General features: G+C 43.1%; 1 protein-coding gene across 1 annotated transcript in view; it reads left to right on the top strand.

Annotated features, from left to right (window-relative positions):
• LOC309548092 (polyadenylate-binding protein 2) overlaps positions 1–25,101 on the top strand; it is a 63,661-nt gene that overhangs the window by 2,115 nt on the left and 36,445 nt on the right. Inside the window, exons 2-3 of the mRNA XM_082248057.1 lie at positions 13,515–13,940; positions 15,226–15,342. Of these exons, the coding sequence (XP_082104183.1) occupies positions 13,524–13,940; positions 15,226–15,342 (534 nt within the window). The 5' untranslated portion in view covers positions 13,515–13,523. The remainder of the gene's footprint in view (positions 1–13,514; positions 13,941–15,225; positions 15,343–25,101) is intronic.

Genomic DNA, 25,101 nt, shown 5'->3' with positions numbered 1-25,101 from the left:
CTAAACCCGCTGTCTTCTTTTTTTTTTTTTTTTTTTTTTTTAACTAAAACAAACATATTACACTTGCTGTTGTACAGAGCAGCCCTAATCCTTGTTTGCTGGGGTCCACCACCAGCGCTCCAGGCCTCTCCTTTTGGCCAGTGTAGGGGCACCCTTGCATGCTCGCTCCTGAGTCGCCCAGTCTGCATCTATTGCATATGTAGAATGCAATAAGGTAAAAAACGTGGAGGCTTTAGAACCACATTAAAGCGGTTGTAAAGGCACAAGGTTTTTTACCTTAATGCATAAAAACTGTATGCATCAGCCCTCCAATACTTACTCAAGCCCCCTCTCGATCCAGTAATGTCCTTGAGAGCCTTGCCTCTCTGGGGACACGCACTCCTGATTGGCTATTGGCAGCAGCGGGAGCCATTGGCTTTCAATCATAGCCAGTGAGCCAGTCAGGAGACAAAAGGGGTGGGGTTGAACAGCAGCTCCGTACGTGGATACACACAGAGCAGCAGCTCGGGTGCCCCCATTGCAAGCTGCTTGCTTTGGGGGCACCTGTCAGGAGGGAGGAGCACTGGTGGAGGATCCAGGCCATTCTGTGTGAAACCACTGCACAGAGCAGGTAAGTATAACCTGTTTATTTAATTTTTATTTTACTTTAACCACTTGCGGACCGCCACATGACTATTTACTGCGGCGGTCAGCCCCGTACAGGCAAAGTGACGTACTACGTTGCTAGCCTGTGAGCCTCTAGAGGGCGAGTGCGCGCCGCCGAGGGCGCGCTCCCGCCCCCACTCGTTCCCTAACATGTCTGCGTGTGTGACCGGCGGACCCGATGTCTGCAGGTCACTCGCGATCTCCCGCTGGAGAGGGAGAAAGGCAGGCGGCTGATGTAAACACAGCCGCCTGTCATTCTTCCTGAACTAACTGCAGAGATCATACGATCCTTCTATGTATGATCGTATGTCTCTGTGGTTACATCACTAGCAACACCCCTTTACAGTAAGAAGCACTCCCCTAGGGACACACTTAACCCCTGCATCACCAATAAAGTTAACCCCTTCCCTGCCAGTGTCATTTTTACAGTAACAGTGCATATGTATAGCACTGATTACTGTAGTAATGTCACTGGTACCCCCAAAAGTGTCAGTCAAGGGTCCGATCTGTCCGCCGCAATGTCGCAGTCCTGCAAAACAAATCGCAGATCGCCGCCATTACTCGTTAAAAAAAAAAAAAAAAAACACCAAAAATGACAGAAATTTTTCTCTTAGTTAGTAAACGCAATAACTTTTGCGCAAACCAATCAAAGTACGCTTATTGCGATTTTTTTTTTTTACCAAACATATGTAGCAGAAAACAAATTGGCCAAAAATGTTAAATTTTGATTTTTACTTTTCTTTTTTTTTCTTTAATTTCATATAAGAAAAAATGTGAAAAATATTGTTATTTTTTCAAAATTGTCACCGTTTTTTTGTTTATAGTGCAAAAAGTAAAAAATCGCACAGGTGATCAAATACCACCAAAAGAAAGCTCTGTTTGTGGGAAACGAAGGACGTCAATTTCATTTGGGTACGGCGTTGCACGACCGCGCAATTGTCCGTTAAAGTCACGCAGTGCCGAATCGCAAAATAGGGCCTGGTCAGGAAGGGGGTAAAATCTTCTGGGGCTTAAGTGGTTAAGCCTTGACCAAAAAAACCTGGAAGCTGATTGGTTTGTGTGCACAGCTGCTCCCAATTTTGCACTCTACATTTTTAGCCTGCGGTCACACTACTTCTGTGAGATTTGTAACATTTTGATACGATTTCAGTGAGGGGGCTGTCCATATCACATTGAGGAACAGTGAAGTTATGAACAAAAGTTTAGCTAGCAAAGGGTTAATTTTTCACTTCTTTCTGGCTCAAGTAGTGCTGATAAGGACACAGGCAGGATTTGCAGTATGATTTACAATATAGTCTATGGCTGTGAAAATCGTGCTAAAGTCCTGAAAAAGTAATACATGAACTACTTCTCAAATCGTATCTATTAAGACACTGCTATAGAAACGCATTAGATGCTACTTTAGATTAGATTTGTAGATCGTATGTTGTGCCTAAAAGTCGTACTGGTGTGACAGCTGGACCTGTGGCTGTCCCTTACACTTGGCTGTGTGCTAGGAGCCTGCAGACAGTCCTCTGTCATTAGCTTGAAGTAGAAGCAGGTTATAAGGGAGGTGACTCTGGACACTCCTTACTGCCAGTGTAAAAGGGGAATTTTGTATACTATGCATCACATGGGAAGTATTCAGTTCACAATCATTTATATTCGTTCTCTAAATCAAGCATTGGAGAAAAAAGTAGTTTCCAGCGTGACTGTTTTACATGGTTGCTTAGAGATTAGTAGCATGGAACCAGTAATTTTGTAAGGCTATTAGCAGATATCTGTATATTCTGAACTCCATGGGGCTGATTAACTAAAACTGAAAGCTGATTGTTTTCTTTGCAGAGCTGCACCAGATTTTTCACTCTCTAGTTTTAGTAAATCAACCCTATTGACTGTTTGTCATCTAGAACAGGAAAGAAATCTAGACTGAAATGATAGTGCCACCCCTCATGTCAAAACAACCCTTAATCTATTAGGTAATTTAAACACTTGCAGTTTTAACTACCTGCCGACCACGCACTGTAGTTTTACTGCTACAGTGTGGGCCGACCGTGCAGATTCACGCGCGTGTGTGTGTGTGTGTGTGTGTGTGTTTATGTGTGTATGTGTATATATATATATATATATATATATATATATATATATTTAGAGCTGCACAATTTTTTTGCTTGGAATAAAGATCACGATTCTCTGTGTAACATCTTTTACATTATAAAAAAAATTGGGATAACTTTACGGTTTTGTTTTATTTTTTTTTATTCATTAAAGTGTATTAATTGCGTTTGAAAGACTGCTGCGCAAATACAGTGTGACATAAAAATTTACAACAATCGAGCAAGTGTCATGTTAAGATCGTCAGGGGGAGTGAATCGCGATCTCGATTCTGTTACGATTAATCGTGCAGCTCTAATATATATATATATATATATATATGTGATTTCGCATTTCCAGGTAGGGGGCACAGCGCATCCACCCACCCGGCTGTGCTTTCACTGGCTCCAGCATGTACCGATCACAAGTTCCTGGCCAGTGATTTATAGCTGGCACCTTCTGATTGGTGGCGCGAGTGACAGGAGAGAGCTTTGTTTATATTAACAACCTAGAGCACTCTTCTTACAGTGGCCATGTGCTGATTTTTGTTTCCCTGCAAAGCAGGGAATAAAAACTGGCACATTCCTTAGTAAAAGCAGCGCACACAGTACACACTGCACACATTTAACCCTTTGATTGCCCCAGATATTAACCCCTTCCCAGCCAATGCAATTAGTATAGTGTCAGTGTATATTATTAGCACTGCTCACTGTATGCCAGTGTCAGTTAGCCAGACCTACAAAGTGTCAGATTGCCCTCCATACTATCACAGCCCTGTTATAAGTCGCCGATCACCGCTATTACTAGTATTAAAAAAAAATCAATAAATAAATAAAAAGTCAAGTATTTATGCAAGAGTTTGTAGACGCTATAACTTTCATGCAAACCAATTAATATACAGGTGCATCTCAAAAGATTAGGATATCATCAAAAAGGTAATTTATTTTAGTAGTTCAAATCAAAAAGTGAGACTCCTATATTGTATAGATTCATTACACACAGAGTGATACATTTCAAGCATTTCTTTCTTTTAATTTTGATGATCACGGCTTACAGCTAGTGAAAACCCAAAATTCACTATCTCGGAAAATTTAGAATATTGTGAAAAAGTTCAATTTCATGGTGTCACACTCTAGTCAGCTAATTAACTCATAATACCTTTAAATGTTTCCGTAGCTTTCGAATGGTGTCTGTCTGGTTGAGTAAGTTACACAATCATGGGGAAGACTGCTGACTTGACAGTTTTTCAGAAGACCTTGTTACAAGGAGGGTAAGACTCCATGTACACGGGACATTAGAAAAAACGTGCTGCAAAGCTAGTTATGACGCCGGGAATAAGCAGCTGTTAAATGTGCTTTCAGTAGCTTTTTCCATTGGCGTTATTGCACGTTTGGCCACGTTGCTTTTAGCAGCGTTTTTTCTGCCTCCATTCAAAATCAATGGTTCCCTATGGGAGCCTATTGATTTGAATGGAAGGCGCACCGCGTCGGATCACAATGATCCGACTTGCGGTGCAACTTGCCCTGTGAGAATCTTGAGGGGGAACTCATGCCAAAAATGGGAAAAAACTGCCGAAAAACGGTGTGGGGTCCCCCCCCAAGATCCATACCAGACCCTTATCCGAGCATGCAGCCCGGTAGGGCAGGAAGAGGGAGGGGACGAGTGAGCGGCCCCACCCCCCCCTGGACCATACCAGGCCACATGCCCTCAACATGGGGGGGTGTTGGTGCTTTGGGGCAGGGGAGCTCTGCACCCTCCGCCCCAAAGCACCTTGCCCCCATGTTGATGAGGACAAGGGCCTCATCCCCACAACCCTGGCCAGGGTTGTGGGGGTCTGCGGGCAGGGGGCTTATCGGAATCTGGAAGCCCCCTTTAACAAGGGGGCCCCCCAGATCCCGGACCCCCTCCCTATGTGAATGGGTATGGGGTACACTGTACCCCTACCCATTCACCCCATAAAAGGCAGTGTTTGTAAATGACAGAAGACGTTTTGGAAAGTTTATTTAAAAATCTTCATCTGGTCTTCTCCCTCTGCTCTGGTCTTCTCCCTCTGCTCTTCTGCTGTCCGCTCTTTTGCCCTCGGCTTGTCTTCTTCCTCCGGTCCTCCTCAGACGATGTCTCCGGTGATTATGCCGGTCTCCGGTCTCTGCAGCTTGTTATATAGCCATTGTGGGCGTGGCCGCCAGGTGACGTCATCAGGAGACCTCGCCCCCTCATGTCACAGATGACTAAGGCTGGCCATACACTATACAATTTTCCTATTCAATTTTCTTTAGATTTACCTTCAACTATGTAGTACAAGGACCTGCCTGACTGCGTACAAATTGAAAGTGTCTAGGATTGACCTTATATTATATGGTTTTGGTAAATCTAAAGGAAAGTTGAACAAGAAAATTGTATAGTGTATGGCCAGCCTTAGTCACAAAAGGTCATTGCTAAAGAAGCTGGTTGTTCAGAGTGCTTTATCCAAGCATATCAATGGAAAGTTACATGGTAGAAAAAGGTGCACAAGCAACAGGGATAACCACAGCCTTGAAGGCCATTCTAGAATTTGGGGGAGATTTACAAGGAGTGGACTACAGCTGGTGTCAGTGCATCAAGAGCCACCACGCACAGACGTATCCAGGACATGGGCTACAATTTTTGCATTCCTTGTGTCAAGCCACTCCTGAACCAGGAACATCAGAAGTGTCTTACCTGGGCTGAGGAGAAAAAGGACTGGACAGTTGCTCAGTGGTACAAAGGCCTCTTTTCGGATGAAAGTAAATTTTGAATTTCATTTGTAAATCAAGGTCCCAGAGTCTGGAGGGAGAGGCACAGAATCCAAGTTGCATGAGGTCCAGTGTGAAGTTTCCACAGTCAGTGATGATTTGGGGAGCCATGTCATCTGCTGGTGTTGGTCCACTGTGTTTTGTTAAGTCCAAAATCAGCGCAGCTCTACCAGGAAATTCTAGAGCACTTCATGCTTCTTTCTGCTGACCAGCTTTATGGAGATGCTGCTGATTTCATTTTCCAGCAGGACTTGGCACCTGCCCACACTGCCAAAAGTACCAATACCTGGTTTAATGATCATGGTATCGCTGTGCTTGATTGGCCAGTAAACTCCCCTGACCTAATCCACATAGAGAATCCCTGAGGTTTTGTCAAGAAGAAGAGAGGCACCAGATCCAACAATGCAGATAAGCTAAAGCATACTATCAAAGCAACCTGGGCTTCCATAACACCTCAGCAGTTGCCACAGGCTGATCGCCGCCATGCCGCGCATTGATGCAGTAATTCATGCAAAAGGGGCCCCAACCAAGTATTGAGTGCATACTATACTGAGTACATGGACATTCTTTTCTGTAAGCCAACATTTCTGTAATAAAAATCTTTTTTTTTTTTTTTTTTTTCATTGGTCTTATATAATCTTATTTTCTGAGATACTGAATTTTGGGTTTTTACTAGTTGTAAGCCATAATCATCAAAATTAAAAAGAAATGCTTGAAATACAATGAACAAAATTATAAACGCAACACTTTTTTGTTTTTGCCCCTATTTTTCATGAGCTGAACTCAGATCTAGGACTTTTTATATGCACACAAAAGGCCTAGTTTTCTAAAATATTGTTTACAAATCTGTGCTAGTGAACACTTCTTCTTCACCGAGATAATCCATCCACCTCACAGGTGTGCCATATCAAGATGCTGATTAGACAGCATGATTATTGCACAGGTGTGCCTTAGGCTGGGCCCAATAAAAGGCCACTCTAAGGCTGGCCATACACTATACAATTTTCTTGTTCAACTTTCCTTTAGATTTACCGAAACCATGTAATATAGGGTCAAACCTAAACACTTTCAATTTGTATGCAATCAGGCAGGCCCTTGCACTACATAGTTTAAGGTAAATCTAAAGGAAATTGAATAAGAAAATTGTATAGTGTATGGCCAGCTTTAGGCCCCTTTCACACAGGCGGACCATTCAGATCCGCCTGTTCGTTTTTTTTTTGGCGGATCTGAACGGTCCCCCCCCCATGCATTCCTATGGGGCATCGGATGTCAGCGGAGACATGTCCGCTGACATCCGATCCGTCAAATCTGGACGGATGGAAACCCTATTTTCCATCCGTCCAGCGTATGGGATCGGATGAGAACGGACCCACGGTCCGTTCCCATCCGATTTCCCTCATAGAGATGCATGGGGAACTGACAGCTGTGTCTCCGCACACAGCGCGGAGACACAGCTGTCATCCTTCTGCTCAGCGGGGGATCGGCGGATCGATCCCCCGCTGAGAAAAGCAGAGTCCATTTGACGGACACAGTGTGTGAAAGAGCCCTAAAATGTGCAGTTTTGCTGTATGGGGGGGGATCCGAAAACCAGTCGGTATTTGGTGTGACCACCATTTGCCTCCTCTCCTTTGCATAGAGTTGATCAGGTTGTTGATTGTGGCCTGTGGAATGTTGGTCCACTCTTCAATGGCTGTGCAAAGTTGCTGGACATTGGCAGGACCTGGAACACGCTGTCGTATGCGCCAGTCCAGAGCATTCCAAACATGGCCATGCAAGAACTGGGATGTTTTCAGCTTTCAGGAATTGTGTACAGATCCTTGTAACATGGGGCCATGAATTATCATGCTGCAATATGAGGTGATGGTCGTGGATGAATGGCACAACAATGGGCCTCAGGATCTCGTCACGGTATCTCTGTGCATTCAAAATTCCATTAGTAAAATGCACCTGTGTTCCTGGTCCATAACATATGCCTGCCCATACGATAATCTCCAAAGTGCTAGACGCCATTGAATGTGAGCATTTGCCCACTCAAGTCAGGTATGACGACGAACTGCAGTCAGGTTGAGACCCCGATGAGGACGAGGAGCATGCAGATGAGATTCCCTGAGACGGTTTCTGACAGTTTGTGCAGAAATTCTTTGGTTATGCAAACCGATTGTTGCAGCAGCTGTCCGGGTGGCTGGTCTCAGACGATCTTGGAGGTGAAGATGCTGGATGTGGAGGTCCTTGGCTGGTGTAGTTACATGTGGTTGTGAGGCCGGTTGGATGTACTGCCAAATTCTATGAAACTCCTTTGAAGACCGCTTATGGTAGAGAAACGAACATTCAATTCATGGGCAACAGCTCTGGTGGACATTCCTGCAGTCAGCATGCCAATTGCACGCTTGCCCAAAACTTGAGACATCTGTGGCATTGTACTGTGTGATAAAACTGCACATTTTAGAGTGGCCTTTTATTGTAGCCAGCCTAAGGCACACCTGTGCAATAATCATGCTGTCTAATCAGCATCTTGATATGCCACACCTGTGAGGTGGATGGATTATCTCGGCAAAGGAGAAACGCTCACTAACACAGATTTAGACAGATTTGTGAGAAATAGGCCTTTTGTGTACATAGAAAAAGTCTTCGATCTTTGAGTTCAGCTCATGAAAAATGGGGGCAAAAACAAAAGTGTTGCATCTACCATTTTGTTCAGTGTCTATCACTCTGTGTGTAATGAATCTCTATTTAACGAGTTTTACTTTTTTAACCACTTCAGCCCCGGAAGGTTTTTACCCCCTTAATGACCAGGCCATTTTTTGCGATGCGACACTGCATTGCTTTAACTGGCAATTGCGTGGTTGTGCGATGCTGTACCACCAAAAAATCGGATGTCCTTTTTTCCCACAAATAGTTTTTCCTTTGGTATTTGATCACCACTGCGGTTTTTATTTTTTGCACTATATACAAAAAAAGAGCAACAATTCTGAAAAAAAAAAAAATCTATTTTTTTACTTTCTGCTATAAACATTCCCAATAAAGAAATCAGACTTTATTTTTTTTTTTTTTTTTTTATCTGTTTAGGCCAATTTGCATTCTGCTCCATATTTTTGGTAAAAAAAAAAATCCCAAAAAGCGTATATTAATTGGTTTGTGCAAAAGTTATAACATTTCCAAACTATTGGATAGATTTATAGACTTTATTTTTTTTGTTTTCATTAGTAATGGCGGCGGTCAGCGTTTTTTAGCGGGATTGCGGCGGACAAATCTGACACTAAGGTCCGGTTCACACTTATGGGAAGGCTGCGAATCCGCAGCCTGTTCCCGCATCGCACACGCACCCCCGGCAGTTCACACTGCCATATGCGATACGCTGGGGGTGTCAATGTAATCTTAACGACACCCCCAGTTTGATCGCATATCGCAGTGCGAGCGTGCAGTTCGCACAGGATCGGATCGCACAAGTGTGAACCGCTGTGCGATCCGATCCTGATGCAGCTTCCAAAAAGGGTCCCTGTGCGTGTTTGGTGCGGCTGCGGTGCGAATTTAGCCATACAAACTGTATGGCTAAACTCGCACCGCACAGCCGATCGCATGTAATGTCGGAGCAGTGCGCTCCGACATTACATGCGAACCACGCACAAGTGTGAACCGGGGCTAAGTGACAGTTTTTGGGGACCAGTGACACCAATACAGTGATCAGTGCTAAAAAATATGCACTGTTACTGTATAAACTACTGACAGGGAAGGGGTTAACATCAGGGGCGATCAAGGGGTTAAGTGTGCTCCCAAGGAATGTTTTCTAACTTGGGGGTGGACTGACTGCAGTAACGGAGAGACCGGTGTTCCTGATTACTAGGAACACACGATCTCTCCGTTCCTGTCTGACAGAACAGCAGTGCCTTGTTTATATAGGCAGATGGCCGTTCTGTCAGTCTCCTTGGTAATCGTGGGAGCCGCTACTGCGGACTGACTCCCGCTGTGTCTAATCGAATGTACATAATTTTGCACTTAAGGGCTGCCCTGCCGCAGTATATGTACGATGGGCGGTCCTTAAGTGGGTAATTAAATTACTGAAATCATTTTTTGATGACGTTCTAATTTTTCAAGATGCACCTGTACACTTATTGGGATTTGTTTTTACCAAAGACATGTAACAGAATACATTTTGGCCTCCCATTCATGAAGTTTTGATTTTCTACATTTTTTTTTTTTTTTTTTTTTATCATTTTATAGCGCAAAAAAATCCAAAAGAAAGCTCTGTTTGTGGGGAAAAAATGTTTCATATAAATATAGTTACAGAATTAAATGACCACACAATTACCAGGTAAAGTAGCGCAGTGTCGAATAGCAGAAAGAGCCTGGTAATGAGGGGGGTAAAATCTTCTGGAGGGCAAGTGGTTAAAGCGAAGTTCCACCCTGAATTTTTTTTTCACCTTCCGCTTGCTTAATTTACCTGAAAAAGAATTGGATAATTAATTTTTTTTTTTTTGTTTCACTTACCTTCTTTTTAATGAAAATATACTTACCTTCCTTCCTCTTCCTCCCTCTGTGGCCGCAGCACACGCCATTCACTTCCTTCTTGCATTGACTCCTGGGAGCTGAGCGTCATCGATCCCAGGAGTCAATGCGCTTGCACCGGTCCTGCTCTTCACTTCCGGTGTAGGCGCGTCATTGCCTGCTGAACCGCTTCTGGGCATGCCCAGAAGCTGTGCAGGGATGACACGCCTGCACCGGAAGTGACGAGTAGGGCATTCTGGGACTCCGATGTCACCGAAGAGGACGCTCCGGCTTCAGCTTGCCCACACCTGAGATGGCAGCACTGGACAAGACATTTTCAAGGTAAGTATTTCATCTAAAAGGTAAGTGAAACTGGACAATTCAGAGGCTATCCTTGCTTAAATGCACTAGCCCTGACTGTCCCGGGGTTATTTTTATCGAAAAAATGTTTTTCTTGGGTGGAACTCCGCTTTAATCTACCCAAGGTAGCTGTTTACTTTGAGTCTTCTGTCTGGTCATGTAATGCTTTTCTTTCAGCAGTGGGTGGTCCAGAATGCTGCAGCAAAATGTATTCACCTAATGACGTGAGCACCATTCTCTGCAGCTTCTATTCTGAGTCTAGGCTGGCAGGATGACGTACCGATTGGGTTGCATAATGTCCTGAGCTCACGTGAAGTGGGATGAGTGATGCTGGATGTCACCCAGCCTGGAAGAGGACCTGTGCTGGACAACAGACTGATGAGTTTGCAGGGACAGCACCAGTGAGAAGAGCATCGTATCAAAGTTACTTTTTAATTGTGAACTGGGCAATGCATTTTTAAAACAAACCTAGCAGAGTTGAGTTTTAAAGTGGAACTTCACTTTCATAATCCACATTGATTCTTTTTAATCCTCACGCTGCTAGCATTAGTAAAAAGGTAGAAAAGTATATCATATTTACTTAACTGAGTAAACATTTTTTAGTTATTTTTTTTTTTTTTTACATTTCTTCAGTTACTTATGGGTTTCTTGCCTTTGCAAATGATGTCATATGTGTTTAGAAAAAAAGGTAGCCGGTGTTCTAAAATTTAGTCGTACCCGTGAAAATTCCGGACCCTCGTCGCTTCCGGTGATACTACGTCACCATCAGCTCGTTGCGAGCCCCGGTGCGCATGCGCACAAGACATTTTCCAGGTCCGATGAGATTTTAAGACTTTGCTAACACCTGACTGAGAGGAGGAGGAGGGGCTGAGGTAGGACGACAACACAGCCGCGGGAAAATTTTACAACACCGCCGCATCATCGAGCAAGGAACATGTTGCAGAGCTGACTTAGAGGGGTTCTCTATAGAGAATGCGGAATTCAATTCTATGTGAGGGCGGAAGTCTATGGACTTTAGGCGGAGGTATGTGTCAGTAAGGGCGGAAGTATCGGGAGAACAGGCGGAAGTGGCTCTATGTGAGGGCGAAAGTCTAGGGACCTCAGGCGGTGTTCTAAAATTATATACACTTCCTTCCCGCCTCCTCAGGACGGACAGTCCCCTCTAAGTCAGCTCTGCAACATGTTCCTTGCTCGCTGATGCGGCGGTGTTGTAAAATTTTCCCGCGGCGGTGTTGTCGTCCTACCTCAGCCCCTCCTCCTCCTCTCAGTCAGCTGTTAGCAAAGTCATAAAATCTCATCGGACCTGGAAAATGTCTTGTGCGCATGCGCACCGGGGCTCGCAACAGCTGCTGGTGGTGACGTAGTATAACCGGAAGTGACGAGGGTCCGGAATTTTCACGGGTCCGACTAAATTTTAGAACTCCGGCAACTCCAGAATCCAGTAAAATGAATAATATTTATTGCTACATATAAGGGCACAAAAATTGCTTACATATTAAGAGCCGGTCCACACTAGCGCGACTTGTCAGACGACTTGTCAGCCTGACAAGTCGCGGTCCATTGACCGCTACAGGACCCGTTCTAATAGGAGTGACACAAGTCGCTCCGACTTAGAAAAAGGGTCCTGTACTACTTCAGGGCGACCTCGGAGTGACTTGCATAGACTTCCATTATGTGAAGTCCCAGCAAGTCGCTCCGAAGTGGTAATGCACAAGTCGCCCAGAAGTAGTAAGGAGTCGTGTCGCCTTAAGGCCCGTACACACGTACCGATCGTCGGCATACAAACGTCGGTGGACGAAGGATCTGCCGATTGTACGCGTGTTAGTATGGTGCCTCCGACAGATGTCTGCGCACAATCCGCGGACAAAAGTCTTTCGTGCAAACATGAAAATATTTGTATGCCGACACCAGAACGGACGATTGTTCGCCTGTCAGTACACAATTCGGCCGACAGACCGCAGATTTGCAAGACTGGGCATGCTCAGAAAATAGAAAACACAGGGAAAGTTAACCATTACATGACATCACTTCTGCAGTCGGCGGACAAAATTCTTGTGCTGTCCTTGTGCTGTCTTTGCACTTTTCAGCAGACACCGACATCCCGGGGAGAAAAGAGGAACATTTGTAAGCCGACCATCGGTACGTGTGTACGGGGCTTTAGTGTGAACCGACTCTTAGACACACAGCCTTGATCACACATGCTCGTGATCAAGGCTTTGTGCCGAGACATGTAAGCTGTTTTTATCCACCTATATGTAGCAATAAAGATTATTCATTTTACTGGATTCTGGAGTTTCCGGCTACCTATTCTTCTGAACACTTGTTAAAACGTATGGAGATCCTTTTAAGCCTGTGCACCCAGCCGAAAGACTCCACTTCAGATTTGTCAGGAGTCTCCTTTTTTGAGAGTGCTGCTCTTTGTGTGTCATTTGTCTATAAATGATGTCATAAATGAGTCTTCAGGAGAGGCAGAGAGATTTTCTCAGCTAAGCATACTCTACTGCATGCATGCCTGAGCTAAGGGCAGATGGATTCCGGGAATTAAATTCTAAATGAATAATTTGCCCTTACTCTAGATGGCCATGGCTATAAATGCTAGGGGCTTGTTTTCAAAGTGATTTCTTAACCAAATAAAGCATGGATGGATGTGTGAGTTTGCTTTATACATTAAAGATGAATGAAATAGTGTTTTTGGTTTGTGGTTCTCGGATGCAGTGAAAATCCCCTTTAATACCCACTCTTGCAAAGTTACTCTATACTAGACATGTCAAACTTCAATATAATGGCATACCAAATTAGGATAGGGTAAACAAATGAGGGACCAGATTTATTTCTGAGAACACGTGGAAAACTTCAAAAATGTTTCGGTTTATAATTGAGGATTATCATACCTATGAATAAAGCTATGTTGTTGGAGGGTGTTTTTGTTTTTTTATTTTTTGAGTTTCAAATGTTTAAAAAAAAAAATAATAATAATTTTGTCTATTTTAAATGTTTGTTCCTTTTTAAAAAAGAAAAGTTGACAGACTAATATAATATATGGAAATACCATTATAGAAAAGACTTGGACCTCATTCAGTTTAAAAAAAAAAAAAAGTTTTTATTGACTTCTCTGTAAATTAGAGTTTTAACATTTTCTGTGGAGTGATGGCAAGAGGGCATTTTTGTGTTTTTGGCTTTTAGAGAGCCTGGATGGCGCAGTCTGACCCAAGATCCCGATCCCTGGTGGAAGATTTTGTCCAGTACAAGCTGTGTCAGCGGGGTTTGCTTCCAGAGCCAGTTGGACCTCCATCCTGTGGTCTACATTCAGCTATGCGTGCTGCAGGGGATGAGTTTGAAGAACGTTTTCGACAGGCATTCAGTGAAATATCCACACAGATACATGTGACCCCTGGCACAGCTTATGCACATTTTGCGGAGGTGGCAGGTGGTCTTTTCCAAGGTGGGGTTAACTGGGGTCGTGTGGTGGCGTTCTTTGTGTTTGGAGCGGCACTTTGTGCAGAATGCGTCAACAAAGAGATGGCTCCCCTTCTACCGCGGATCCAAGACTGGATGGTGACCTTTTTGGAGACCAACTTGAGAGACTGGATGCAGAGCAATGGGGGATGGGTGAGAAATGGCAACTTTACTTTTGTATGTACATTTGACAATTTATCTTAGTTTATCACTGACTGGGCACCTCAAGGGACAGTTCTGTCTGTTAGAGATTCTGTCACTCTTAGAAAGCCAGAAGTTGTTGACAGATATGAACTGCAGGTACCCAGAAATGGTAGGACACACCTGAAGCAGCTTTCAGTACCTCTGGCTTTGTCCAAATGCTTTGTCGTTCAAACGGGCAAAAGCAAATGTTGGAGCTTGCCTATTCCACACATTCCCATTCCCCCATCACTGTGATGGGCTGCCTCACTGACCAATAGTAATGGGCGGGCAAGCACTCTTACTGAATCCTGAAGTACTGAATCATTCTATTGTCACCGCTATCTTTTATTTAGGTGAAGCAGGTGTTGAAGTGAAAGCTGCTGTAGGTATGTACAGGTACCTCCTGGGTGTGTAAACATTATCAATAGTTTTTGTTACTATAAATAAGTCTTTTTTTTATCATTTTGCAATAATAGCACAAATGTATTTAAAATGGCCTATTTAATATAGATAAATAGATTATGGAATACTTATACATTTAAAGAGTTAATGACAACACGTGTACATATTTCCATAATACCTGAAGTAGGCCAACCCAAAGCAGGAGGGTTCTGGCTCTTTTTAAATGAGGTGATATGTATGTGTACAGTATTTAGAAAAAACAGTCTACATCACACAGTGTACTTTATTTTTTCATGCTTGCCGCTTACCCTGTTGTTAATTTGCGGACATCGAAAATATCACTTCATTAACCACAGGCACATCAAATGCCTGCCTGCTGAATTCCTTTTTTTGTAGGGTGCTCTGAAACTCCTGAAAAGCAGAGTGTTCTGATATGCAAATAGGAGCAATCTCCTGGAGTTATTAGCTCAGGCCTACCTCCTCCTTCTCCTTTCTAACCAGTAGGCAGGAGGAGTGGGAACCATGGAAGGTGGTGTTTGAGGACCTAGTAGTACATGCTTTTCATTGTGCCATCTTAAAGTGATATTAAAGGTTCGGTATAAAAAAAATATACCTACCTGCTCTGTGTAAATGTTTTGCACAGAACAGCACCGATCCTGTCTTCTCGGGTCCCCCTCCCTTCCCCCCACTAGAACCTCTCTCCACAATACATTTAAAAAAATGAATTGGAGTTGGACTTTAGTCACATACATGTACTCAGGTTTTCATTTAAGATGATGCAGATGTGCAATGACTGGCCTGTTGGCAATGTTGTGACACTCCAACCATGTTACTGTATGTCTTTCTTTCTCAGAATGGGTTCCTGGCTCTGTATGGCGATGGTGCTATAGAAGAAGCAAGAAGACAGCGTGAAGGAAACTGGGCCTCTCTGAAAACAGTACTGACAGGGGCGGTGGCTCTTGGGGCTCTTATGACTGTAGGAGCTCTGTTTGCCAGCAAATGACACATAAAGCAACAGACACCAAATGTCCTCTGCAAGCAGTGTGCTTTATCCATGCACAACAAGAAGTGTGTTTGTAGATGAGTGCCATCGTTAAAGAGTATGTGACGGTTCTTGCCTGTGTGCTCTATGTATGTTTCTTTGTTTTAATATGACGTTTTTGCAGCATATGAGTATGTATTTTATGTGTCCGATTGCATAAAAGATTACAGGTATTGTTTGTATGCTGGTTTTTTGAGTGTGATCATGCATGTCTGCATTCCAGTGTTTTTCTGTGCATGTGTATCCAATATGTCTTGCTCTGTGTGGATGTAATGTCTGTATGGCTCCATTATATGATGCTTTGTGTATGGAAGAGAGAACTGTATTGCCTTGTATGCATTTGTGTCTGTATGCAGTGCTGGTATTTGTTGCTTCTCCTTGCTGCTGGTGGTTTAGTCTAATGAATTTGTAGTAGGAGGGAGCTTCTTTCTCTCTACCAGATTCTTTTATTCTGTACATTTGAGGGTAGTAAACAGGCATGAGTAGAGCTAATGGTCTCAAACGATAATTTAACCCTTTTGCTGCCACCAATGCTGGTATATAAACAGACTCCTGACTGCTAACTCAGCCAGGAATTTGTTTACATTTTTCGCCAGGCTGCTGGCTTTCTAATAGAATTGGCTCTGTAAAGTCACCCCCATCACTTCTACATCAATAAAGTGACCTTTTCTTTGACAAATTACCTCAGAAGTGCTCAGCTCTGCTCACTTCCAGGTTCAGAACTGTCAGTCTCTGGCCAGGGAAGAAGCTGATGACGCCAACTCTGTTCACTGTCAGCATCAAGAGTAGAGAGGTCCTAGTGGGGGTCTAATAAACCACTGATGTACCCTTAACAAGAACCTGCACTATGCTATCATTTGGGAGGTTTATCAGCCTCCTTGTGATAGAAAATAAGAGTAAAGTTAACCCCCCCCCCCCCCAGCCGCTTGGGTGCCAGGTTTATAAAAACAAAAAATGTGCCACACATATTGGGTATCGCTGTGTGTTCTGGAGTGAGACAGTTGTCTATAGAGTGTTTACGATCTATGGACAATTTTGGGTACTGTCGTTTTTTTTTTTTTTTTCTGTTTCCTAGGCATACAGTTTTAAGGCTAGCTAAACAAATTGGGTGTTGCGTTTGTGTGCACTAAAATTTGAATTTTTAATTTGAGTGCATTTTTTACTGAAAATATAGATTTAATAAAAAGGTGCATAAATTGTAACTGCCACCATTTTTATTTTACTGGGTCCCTGCTTTCAGGAAATAATGTTTTAGGGGTTTAAGTAACAGTTTGCCCTAAAATGTGCATTTTATTGTAATTGCAAAAAAAAAAAAAGGCTCTGGCAGTAAAGGGGTTAAAGAATAGAAAATACAAAATACAGTACTGTTGCAATTAATTAAAATGTCTTTATGTCAGCCTTCTGCAATTGCTGTTCTCCAAATATTAACTGCACAGTCTCTAGTTTTAGTTCTGATAATTAGATGTCATGCTGCCCCAGTACTCCCTGCAATTGGCATGAGTTGCCTGAATAATTCAACTGTTTGCTATCACCTAGTGCAATTGTCCTCCACCCCTCCTAAAGTAAGCAACAGACATGAACTGGCTTCCTCTCAATACCTGTATATAAAGGCAGGCCTGAGAGGAGGAGGCTCCTGCACTAACTACGCTCTCACACAAGTTGACATTGGCTTCCCTGTACGGAGAACACTGTTTCAGAGGAGATTGGTTTAAGTGTTCATCATGCATTAAAGATTCCTTGCCCAATGTTATTCTGGCCTCTGTTATTCCAAATGCATGGTTTCTTGCTACTTTCATTATGTATTAAACGATAAAGATAGCTACACATAATAGTGAAATAGTGTCAATTACAGCACTCCAAGAAAAGTCCAGGGCACTCGCCTTGCATATTTACAGTATCTCACAAAAGTGAGTACACCCCTCACACTTTTGTAAATTTTTTATTCTTAAGTGACAACACTGAAGAAATTACACTTTGCTACAATGTAAAGTAGTGACAGCTTGTATAACAGTGTAAAAAACTCAACACACAGCCATTAATGTCTAAACCGCTGGCAACAAAAGTGAGTACACGCCTAAGTGAACATGTCCAGATTGGGCCCAATTAGCCATTTTCCCTCCCCGGTCTCATGTGACTTGTTAGTGTTACAAGGCCTCAGGTGTGAATGGGCAGCAGGTGCGTTACATTTTGTGTTATGGCTCTCACTTTCTCATACTGGTCACTGGAAGTTCAACATGGCACCTCATGGCAAAGAACTCTCTGAGGATCTGAAAAAAAAAGAATTGTTGCTCTACATAAAGATGGTCTCTAGGCTATAAGAAGATTGCCAAGACCCTGAAACTGAGCTGCAGCATGGTGGCCAAGACCATACAGCAGTTTAACAGGTCAGGTTCCACTCAGAAGAGGCCTGGTTGACCAAAGAACTTGAGTGCACGTGCTCAGCGTCCTAGCCAGAGGTATTTGGGAAATAGACGTATGAGTGCTGCCAGCATTGCTGCAGAGGTTGAAGGGGCGGGGTCAGCCGTCAGTGCTTAGACCATACGCCGCACACTGCATCAAATTGGTCTGCATGGCTGTTGTCCCAGAAGCAAACCTCTTCTAAAAATAATGCACAAGAAAGCCCACAGTTTGCTAAAGACAAGCAGACTAAGGACATGGATCACTGGCACCATGTTCTGTGGCCTGATGAAACCAAGATAAAACTATTTGGTTCAGATGGTGTCCAGCGTGTGTTGCCGCAACCGGGTGAGGAGTACAAAGACAATTGTGTCTTGCCTATAGTCAAGCATGGTGGTGGGAGTGTCATGGTCTGGGGCTGCATGAGTGCTGCCGGAACTGGGGAGCTACATTTCATTGAGGGTACCATGAATGCCAACATGTGCAGTGACATACTGAAACAGAGCATAATCCCCTCCTTTGGAAACTGGGCCGCAGGGCAGTATTCCAACATAATGACCCCAAACATTCCTCCAAGACAACCACTACCTTTGCTAAAGAAGCTGAGGATAAAGGAGATGGACTGACCAAGCATGTCTCCAGAACTAAACCCTATTGAGCATGTGTGGGGCATCCTGAAATAGAAGGTGGGGGAGCGCAAGGTCTCTAACATCCACCAGCTCCGTGATGTCATCATGGAGGCGTGGAAGAGGACTCCAGTGGCAACCTGTGAAGCTCTGTTGAACTCGATGCCCAAGAGGGTTAGGAAAGTTCTAGAAAATAATGGTCATACAAAATATTGACACTTTGGGCCCAATTTGGACATTTTCACTTAGGGGTGTACTCACTTTTGTTGCCAGTGGTTTAGGCATTAATAGCTGTGTGTTGTTATTTTGAGGGTTATGTTTGACGCTGAGCACCTGCACTCAACTTTTGGTCGATCATGGCGAGGCCTATTCTGAGTGAAACCTGTCCTGTTAAACTGCTGTATGGTCTTGGCCACCGTGCTGCAGCTCAGTTTCAGGGTCTTGGAAATCTTCTTTCAGGCTAGGCCATCTTTATGTAGAGCAACAATTATTTTTTTCAGATCCTCAGAGTTCTTTGCCATGAAGTGCCATGGTGAACTTCCAGTGACCAGTATGAGAGCGATAACACCAAATTTAACACACCTGCTCCCCATTTACACCTGAGTCATTGTAACACTAACAAGTCACATGACACCGGAGAGGGAAAATGGCTAATTGGGCCCAATTTGGACATTTTCACTTAGGGGTGTACTCCCTTTTGTTGTCAGTGGTTTAGACATTAATGGCTGTGTGTTGGGTTATTTTGAGGGGACAGCAAATTTACACTTATTATTATTATACAAGCTGTACATTCACTACTTTACATTGTAGCAAAGTGTAATTTCTTCAGTGATGTCACATGAAAAGATATAATAAAATAAATACAAAAATATGAGGGGTGTACTCACTTTTGTGAGATACTGTATATTCATAAATTCTAAAGGCAAAAACAATTAAATGCTTTAAGTTAAAAAACTTTCCTTGCACAAAATGCATGCTTTCACAGGGCAGTTGAATCTAAACTTTACTCAGGGTGTGCCTGTCATCAAAACATGCAGATGCCTCTTTATACTTCTCCTTCAATTGAGTGAAATTCTGTTAACTAATGCTATACCTTGCGCACATTTCTTAAAGCGGAACTTTACTCATGGCAACTTTGTTAAAAAATAATTTAGCAAGCAACATACATTCCACATTAATAATTATGTTACCAACATTAGTATGTGATGTAAATTGCCTCCAGCATTGTTCCTGTTTCTACTTGCTGGAGGCTGCCATTTTTGTTGAAGCCCTGAGCAGAAGTAAATCATAAAACGAAACCAAACCAACTATATTCCTATAATGCCAGGGGTGCTAATGGTCACAGTTGCCTGTGTCATGAACCAAACTGTCAAACCATCAAATGGCTGGTGTGATAACTGATCGCATGTGCAGCACCATGGCAGTTGCAGCTCAAACAGAAGCCCCTTCTTTGACTGTAAAGGATAGGTGGGTTTAATTTTGCTTAACCACTTACCGCATACTGACGTACCCGTACGTCGGCAGACTTTGCGGGGTTATACCGGGATGATGCCTCTAGCTAGAGGCATCATCCCGGTACCGTGGTTTGAAGCCAACGGTCGGCTTTCCGTCGGTAACGACCGATGCGGCTCGGGAGCCGCTCGATCGTTATCCGGGTGAGCGGGAGGGGACGTTCCCCCTCCCGCCGCCTTCCGTGGCTTTTCTCGGGGCTCCCGTCCCACCGGGGGCCCCGAGCACCCAGCCGGCACGGCCGCCGGCTGGATGGAGTCCCGATGAATGCCGGAAACGGCATTGATCGGGTCTCCGATGACGTAACCCGGAGGCGGCGTCCATGACGTCACTTCCGGGTTACTGTGCTGCAAAAGGCGGCAAATTTAAAAAACGTCTGTATGCAAAACCGCTGTTTTCGGCGTTTTGCATACATGGAAGTGTAGTGGAGGGGTCTAGGGTCTTTTAGACCCTCGATCCCTCCATAAAGTGTACCTGTCACTACATATTGGTGTCACAAGGGATGTTTACATTGCTTGTGACAGCAATAAAAGTGATCAGATTTTTTTTTTTTTTTTTTTTTTAAAAACCTGTAATAAAGTTAAAAAAAAAAAGAAAAAATAAATAGGAAAAAAAAAAAATTTAGCCGCCCCTGTCACCGTTAGCTCGCGCACAAAAAAAAAACGTATACGCAAGTCAAGCCGCGAATGAAATCGCTGTTCAAACCACACATGTGAGGTATCGCCGCGATTGCCAGAGCGTGAGCAATAATTAAAAAAAAGAGCTACACTCTAACTCTAAACTGGTAACCGTTAAATAAATTTAAAGTGTCGCCGATTGAGATCTCTATTGATTTAAAACGTAACATGTTGTTTATCTATTTACTCGGCGTGACATCATCTTTCACAATATACAAAAAAATGGGCTAACTTTACTGTTTAGTATTTTTTAAATGCAGTGAAATGTGATTTTTGAAATTTTTTCCAAAAAAATGGCGTTTTAAAGACCGCTGCGCAAATACCGCGTGACAAAAAATTTTGCAATGACCGACATTTTATTCTCCAGAGTCTTTTCTAAAAAAATATATATAATGTTTGGGGGTTCTAAGTAGTTTTCTAGGAAAAAATACTGGTTTTAACTTGTAAACAAAAAGTGTCCGAAATAGGGCTGGGGCTTAAGTGGTTAAGGCCGACCGTTCAGATCCGAATGGTCCCCCCATGCATTCCTATGGGGCATCGGATGTCAGCGGAGACATGTCCGCTGACATCCGATCCAATCTGTCAAATCCGGACGGAGGGAAACCCTATTTTCCATCCGTCCAGCGGATGGGATCGGATGAGAACGGACCGACGGTCCGTTCCCATCCGATTTACCCCATAGAGATGCATGGGGAACTGACAGCTGTGTCTCCGCACACAGCGCGGAGACACAGCTGTCATCCTCCTGCTCAGCAGGGGATCAGTGGATCGATCCCCCGCTGAAAAAAACGGACTCCGTCCAACAGACGGAGTGTGTGAAAGGAGCCTTAAGGCTGACAGCAGATCGGCCTCTACAAACTCAGCAGTGCCTAAAAATAGAGAGCAACTGGGCATGTCCAGAGTGAGACAATGTGTTAATGGATTTTACACAATATAGGCACTTCTTTTTAAAGTGGGAGTAAACACCCTTGTATGACTTTTTTACCTATAGGTAAGCTTATAATAAGGCTTACTTATAGGTGCAGTTATAATCTACTAAACGTGCACCATTTAGGAGCTATTTACTTTAGCTGTAGCCAGTAAAATCACTGGGGCATGCACTCTGAAGGAAGGGCATGCGCATGCTGTTCCTTCAGAGCTGTGCCGTAAACCGTGACTCCTGCGTGCATGTGCGGGAGTGACGTCATCGCGGCTCAGCCATTCATATCACCAAAGCCTGCAAACCCAATAGGAAGACCGGGTGAAGATGGAAGCTCCTTCAACGGTGGCAACATCCCCCTGGAGGGCTTAGTTTTCAGGTAAGTCTGTCATAATTTGCTAGTATGCGGTGCTTACCAGCACATTATGACTTAAACTGGCCGGGCCTAATTTTATTTATTTTTTTGCTGCGGTTTACTACCGCTTGAATGTTTTATATAGCTATACTTGCAAAAGAGGCCAGCCTGAAGTGATCTTGCAGGACTTAATTTTCTGACTAAAGTTCCTACTTCTAAAACAAGCACTGTTATAAGGCCCATATACAGTCATAATAAAGCACTGTTACAAGTCACACACACAGCCGTAACAAGCATTGCTGCAGCTCATATACACCTCTTCTCACTACAGGAATGCATTTAATAAATTTCCTTAATTTAGTCTCAAAAGAGCTGTTGCATTAGTAAGTGAAATTAAAGTGGTTGTAAAGAATATATATACTTTTTAAAATCACAAATATACTTACCTGCTGTGTTCAATATAACTGCCCTGAGCAGCCCGATCCTCATCATCTGGGGTCCTCTGGTGGCATTCCTGGCTCCTCTGTGTCTGCACCAAAGCAAGTTGCTTGCTATGGGGGGCACTCATGCTGGCTTGATCCTAAGCTGCACTGCTTGTGTCCATAGACACAGACAGCGCCACTAAGCACCGCCCCCTCATCAAAGGGTTTGGCTGACAGCAATCGGGAGCCAATGGCTCCTGCTGCCTTATCATAATCTAGGAAAGCCACTATAGATGCCTACAATATTAGATGAGTGAGGGCTTAGGTAATTATTTGGGGGGGATACTGCTACCTGGACATTTTTTACCTTAATGGAGGGATTACATTAAAGGTGTGAAATGTTTACGCTTTAGAATCACTTAAATTTGACTTCTTCCTGTAAAAATATCTTCCAACAATCACCCCCTTTCACGAATATGATTAAATCATCTTGCTACTCCTACTTTTGTTTAAGTTGATCTTAAATGTTCTTGAATGCAATCCTTTAACATTTTATTAGTTTTAAAAAACATAGTAATAGCTGCAAGGACACATCATGCAATAAACTATATACAGTATTAATAACTGATCCATTCTTAAATGCAATGCCTTTATCCACCCAACTTCACCTTATTTACCTTCAACCTATGGGGCCAAAAAGGGGGTGATTTACTGAAGAGTGCAAAATATGGTGCAGCTCTGCATAGAAACCAATCATGTTCCAGGTTTTATTGTCAAAGATAAAGCGGAATATTACCCATAACATCTTGATAAAACCTAATGTTCTTTAGCATGACACATACATTCCACATTAATAATTATGTTACCAAAATTAGTGTGTGCTGCAAATTACCTCCAGGCTGGAGGCTGCCATTTTGCTGAAGCTCAGAGCCCCTGAACAGCAGTAAATCATAAAACGGAACTAAACCCATTGATTTAACAGTTTCAAAAAACAGTTACATTCTTGGAATGGCGGGATTGCTAACTGTCACATTAGCTTGTGCTCTCAACCAAACTGTTAAGCCATCAAATGGCTGGTGTGATATATGCAGCATTATGGCAGTTGCAGATTAAACAGATTCATCTTACTTGGCTGTACAGGATAGGAGAAACAACCTTAGCAGTGCCTAAAAATGGAGAGCAACTGAGCATGTGCAGAGTAAGGTGAGACAGTGTATTACTGGATTTTAACCACTTAAGGACCAGGCATATTTCTGACACTTGTTGTTTACAATTTAAATCCGTATTTTAAACTTAAAATTATTTCGAACCCCCAAACATTATTTATATATATATATATATATATATATATAATATAATATAATTTTAGCAGAGACCCTACAGAATAAAATGGAGATTGTTGCAATACTTTTATGTCACACTGTATTTGCGCAGCGGTCTTACGCATTTTTTTGGGGAAAAAATACACTTTTTTGAATAAGAAAACAGTGAAGTAAGTCCAATTTTTTTCTATAATGTAAAAGATATTGTTACGCCGAGTAAATAGATACCCAACATGTCATGCTTCAAAATTGCGCACGCTCGTGCAATGGTGACAAACATCGGTACTTGAATATCTCCATAGGTGAGGTTTTAGAAATTCCTACAGGTTACCAGTTTAGAGTTAAAGTGAGGTCTAGGGTTAGAATTTTTGCTCTTGGTCTAATGATCGCGGCGATACCTCACGTGTGGGTTTTACACCGTTTACATATGTGGGCGCCACTTTCGTATGCGTTTGCTTCTGCATGCGAGCTCGGAGGGACGGGGCGCTTTACATTTTTTTTTTTTTTTTATGATTATTTATTTTACCTTTTTATTTTTACACTGTTCCTTTTTTTTGATCACTTTTATTCCTGCTACAAGGAATGTAAACATCCCTTGTAATAGAAAGCAGGACAGGTCCTCTTTAATGTGGGATCTGGGGTCAAAAAGACCTCAGATTTCATATTTACCCTTAAAAGCAAAAAAAAAAAGTATTTTTTTTTTCAGCAAGAAAAAAAATGGGCTCTTTCAGGCTGTTGGGAAGAAGCGACGTATGACGTAGCTCTGTTCCTCCAAGGCCATAGAGTCGAGTGGGGGCCATCTTGTCCTCACTCAACTTCCTGCACAGCACCTGAGAGGACCGAATCATTTTCTCCCGCTACCGACGGCTCTGGTTAGCGGCTGGAGGGGGAACTCCTCCCATCGCCCATAAAAGTGATCCCGCGGCAAATCTGCCACTGGGACCACTTTGTGTGAAAGAAGACCGCCTGCCCTGTAAGAAAATACCGGGGTTATGGCAGCTATCTGTGCCGTAAAACTGCAGCAGGTGGTCTGGAAGTGGTTAAACAGTGGAGATACTTATTTTTAATGTTTTACATAGCTATACCTGCAAAAGGGGCCAGCCTGAAGTGATCTAGCAGGACTTAATTTTCTGATTAAAATTCCACTTTACTTGAGCAAGCTGAAATTCAAGCTGATTGGCTACCATGTACAGCTGCACCAGATTTTGCACACTCCAGTTTTAGTAAATCAACCACATAGTGTACGACCCATAACAATAATTCCCCATGGGGGCAAGTCTGATAACTGTTTTTTTTTCAGGTTTAAATTCGCTCTTCACCAAATAGTTCTTAAAAAAGAAGTATCAGGACAAGTATGACATTTGATAGGTGGTATTATGCCACCTCACCTTCTACTTTCACTGCTAAAAGCCTGCACCTCTGTGCTGCAACTACGTGCATTGCATGCGGTTATGTTGCGT

Source organism: Pelophylax lessonae, assembly GCF_965119305.1.
Source record: "Pelophylax lessonae genome assembly, chromosome: 1".
NCBI lineage: Eukaryota > Metazoa > Chordata > Amphibia > Anura > Ranidae > Pelophylax > Pelophylax lessonae.
Note: the sequence above shows the minus strand (reverse complement) of the source record. Positions and strands in the feature narration are given on the sequence as shown.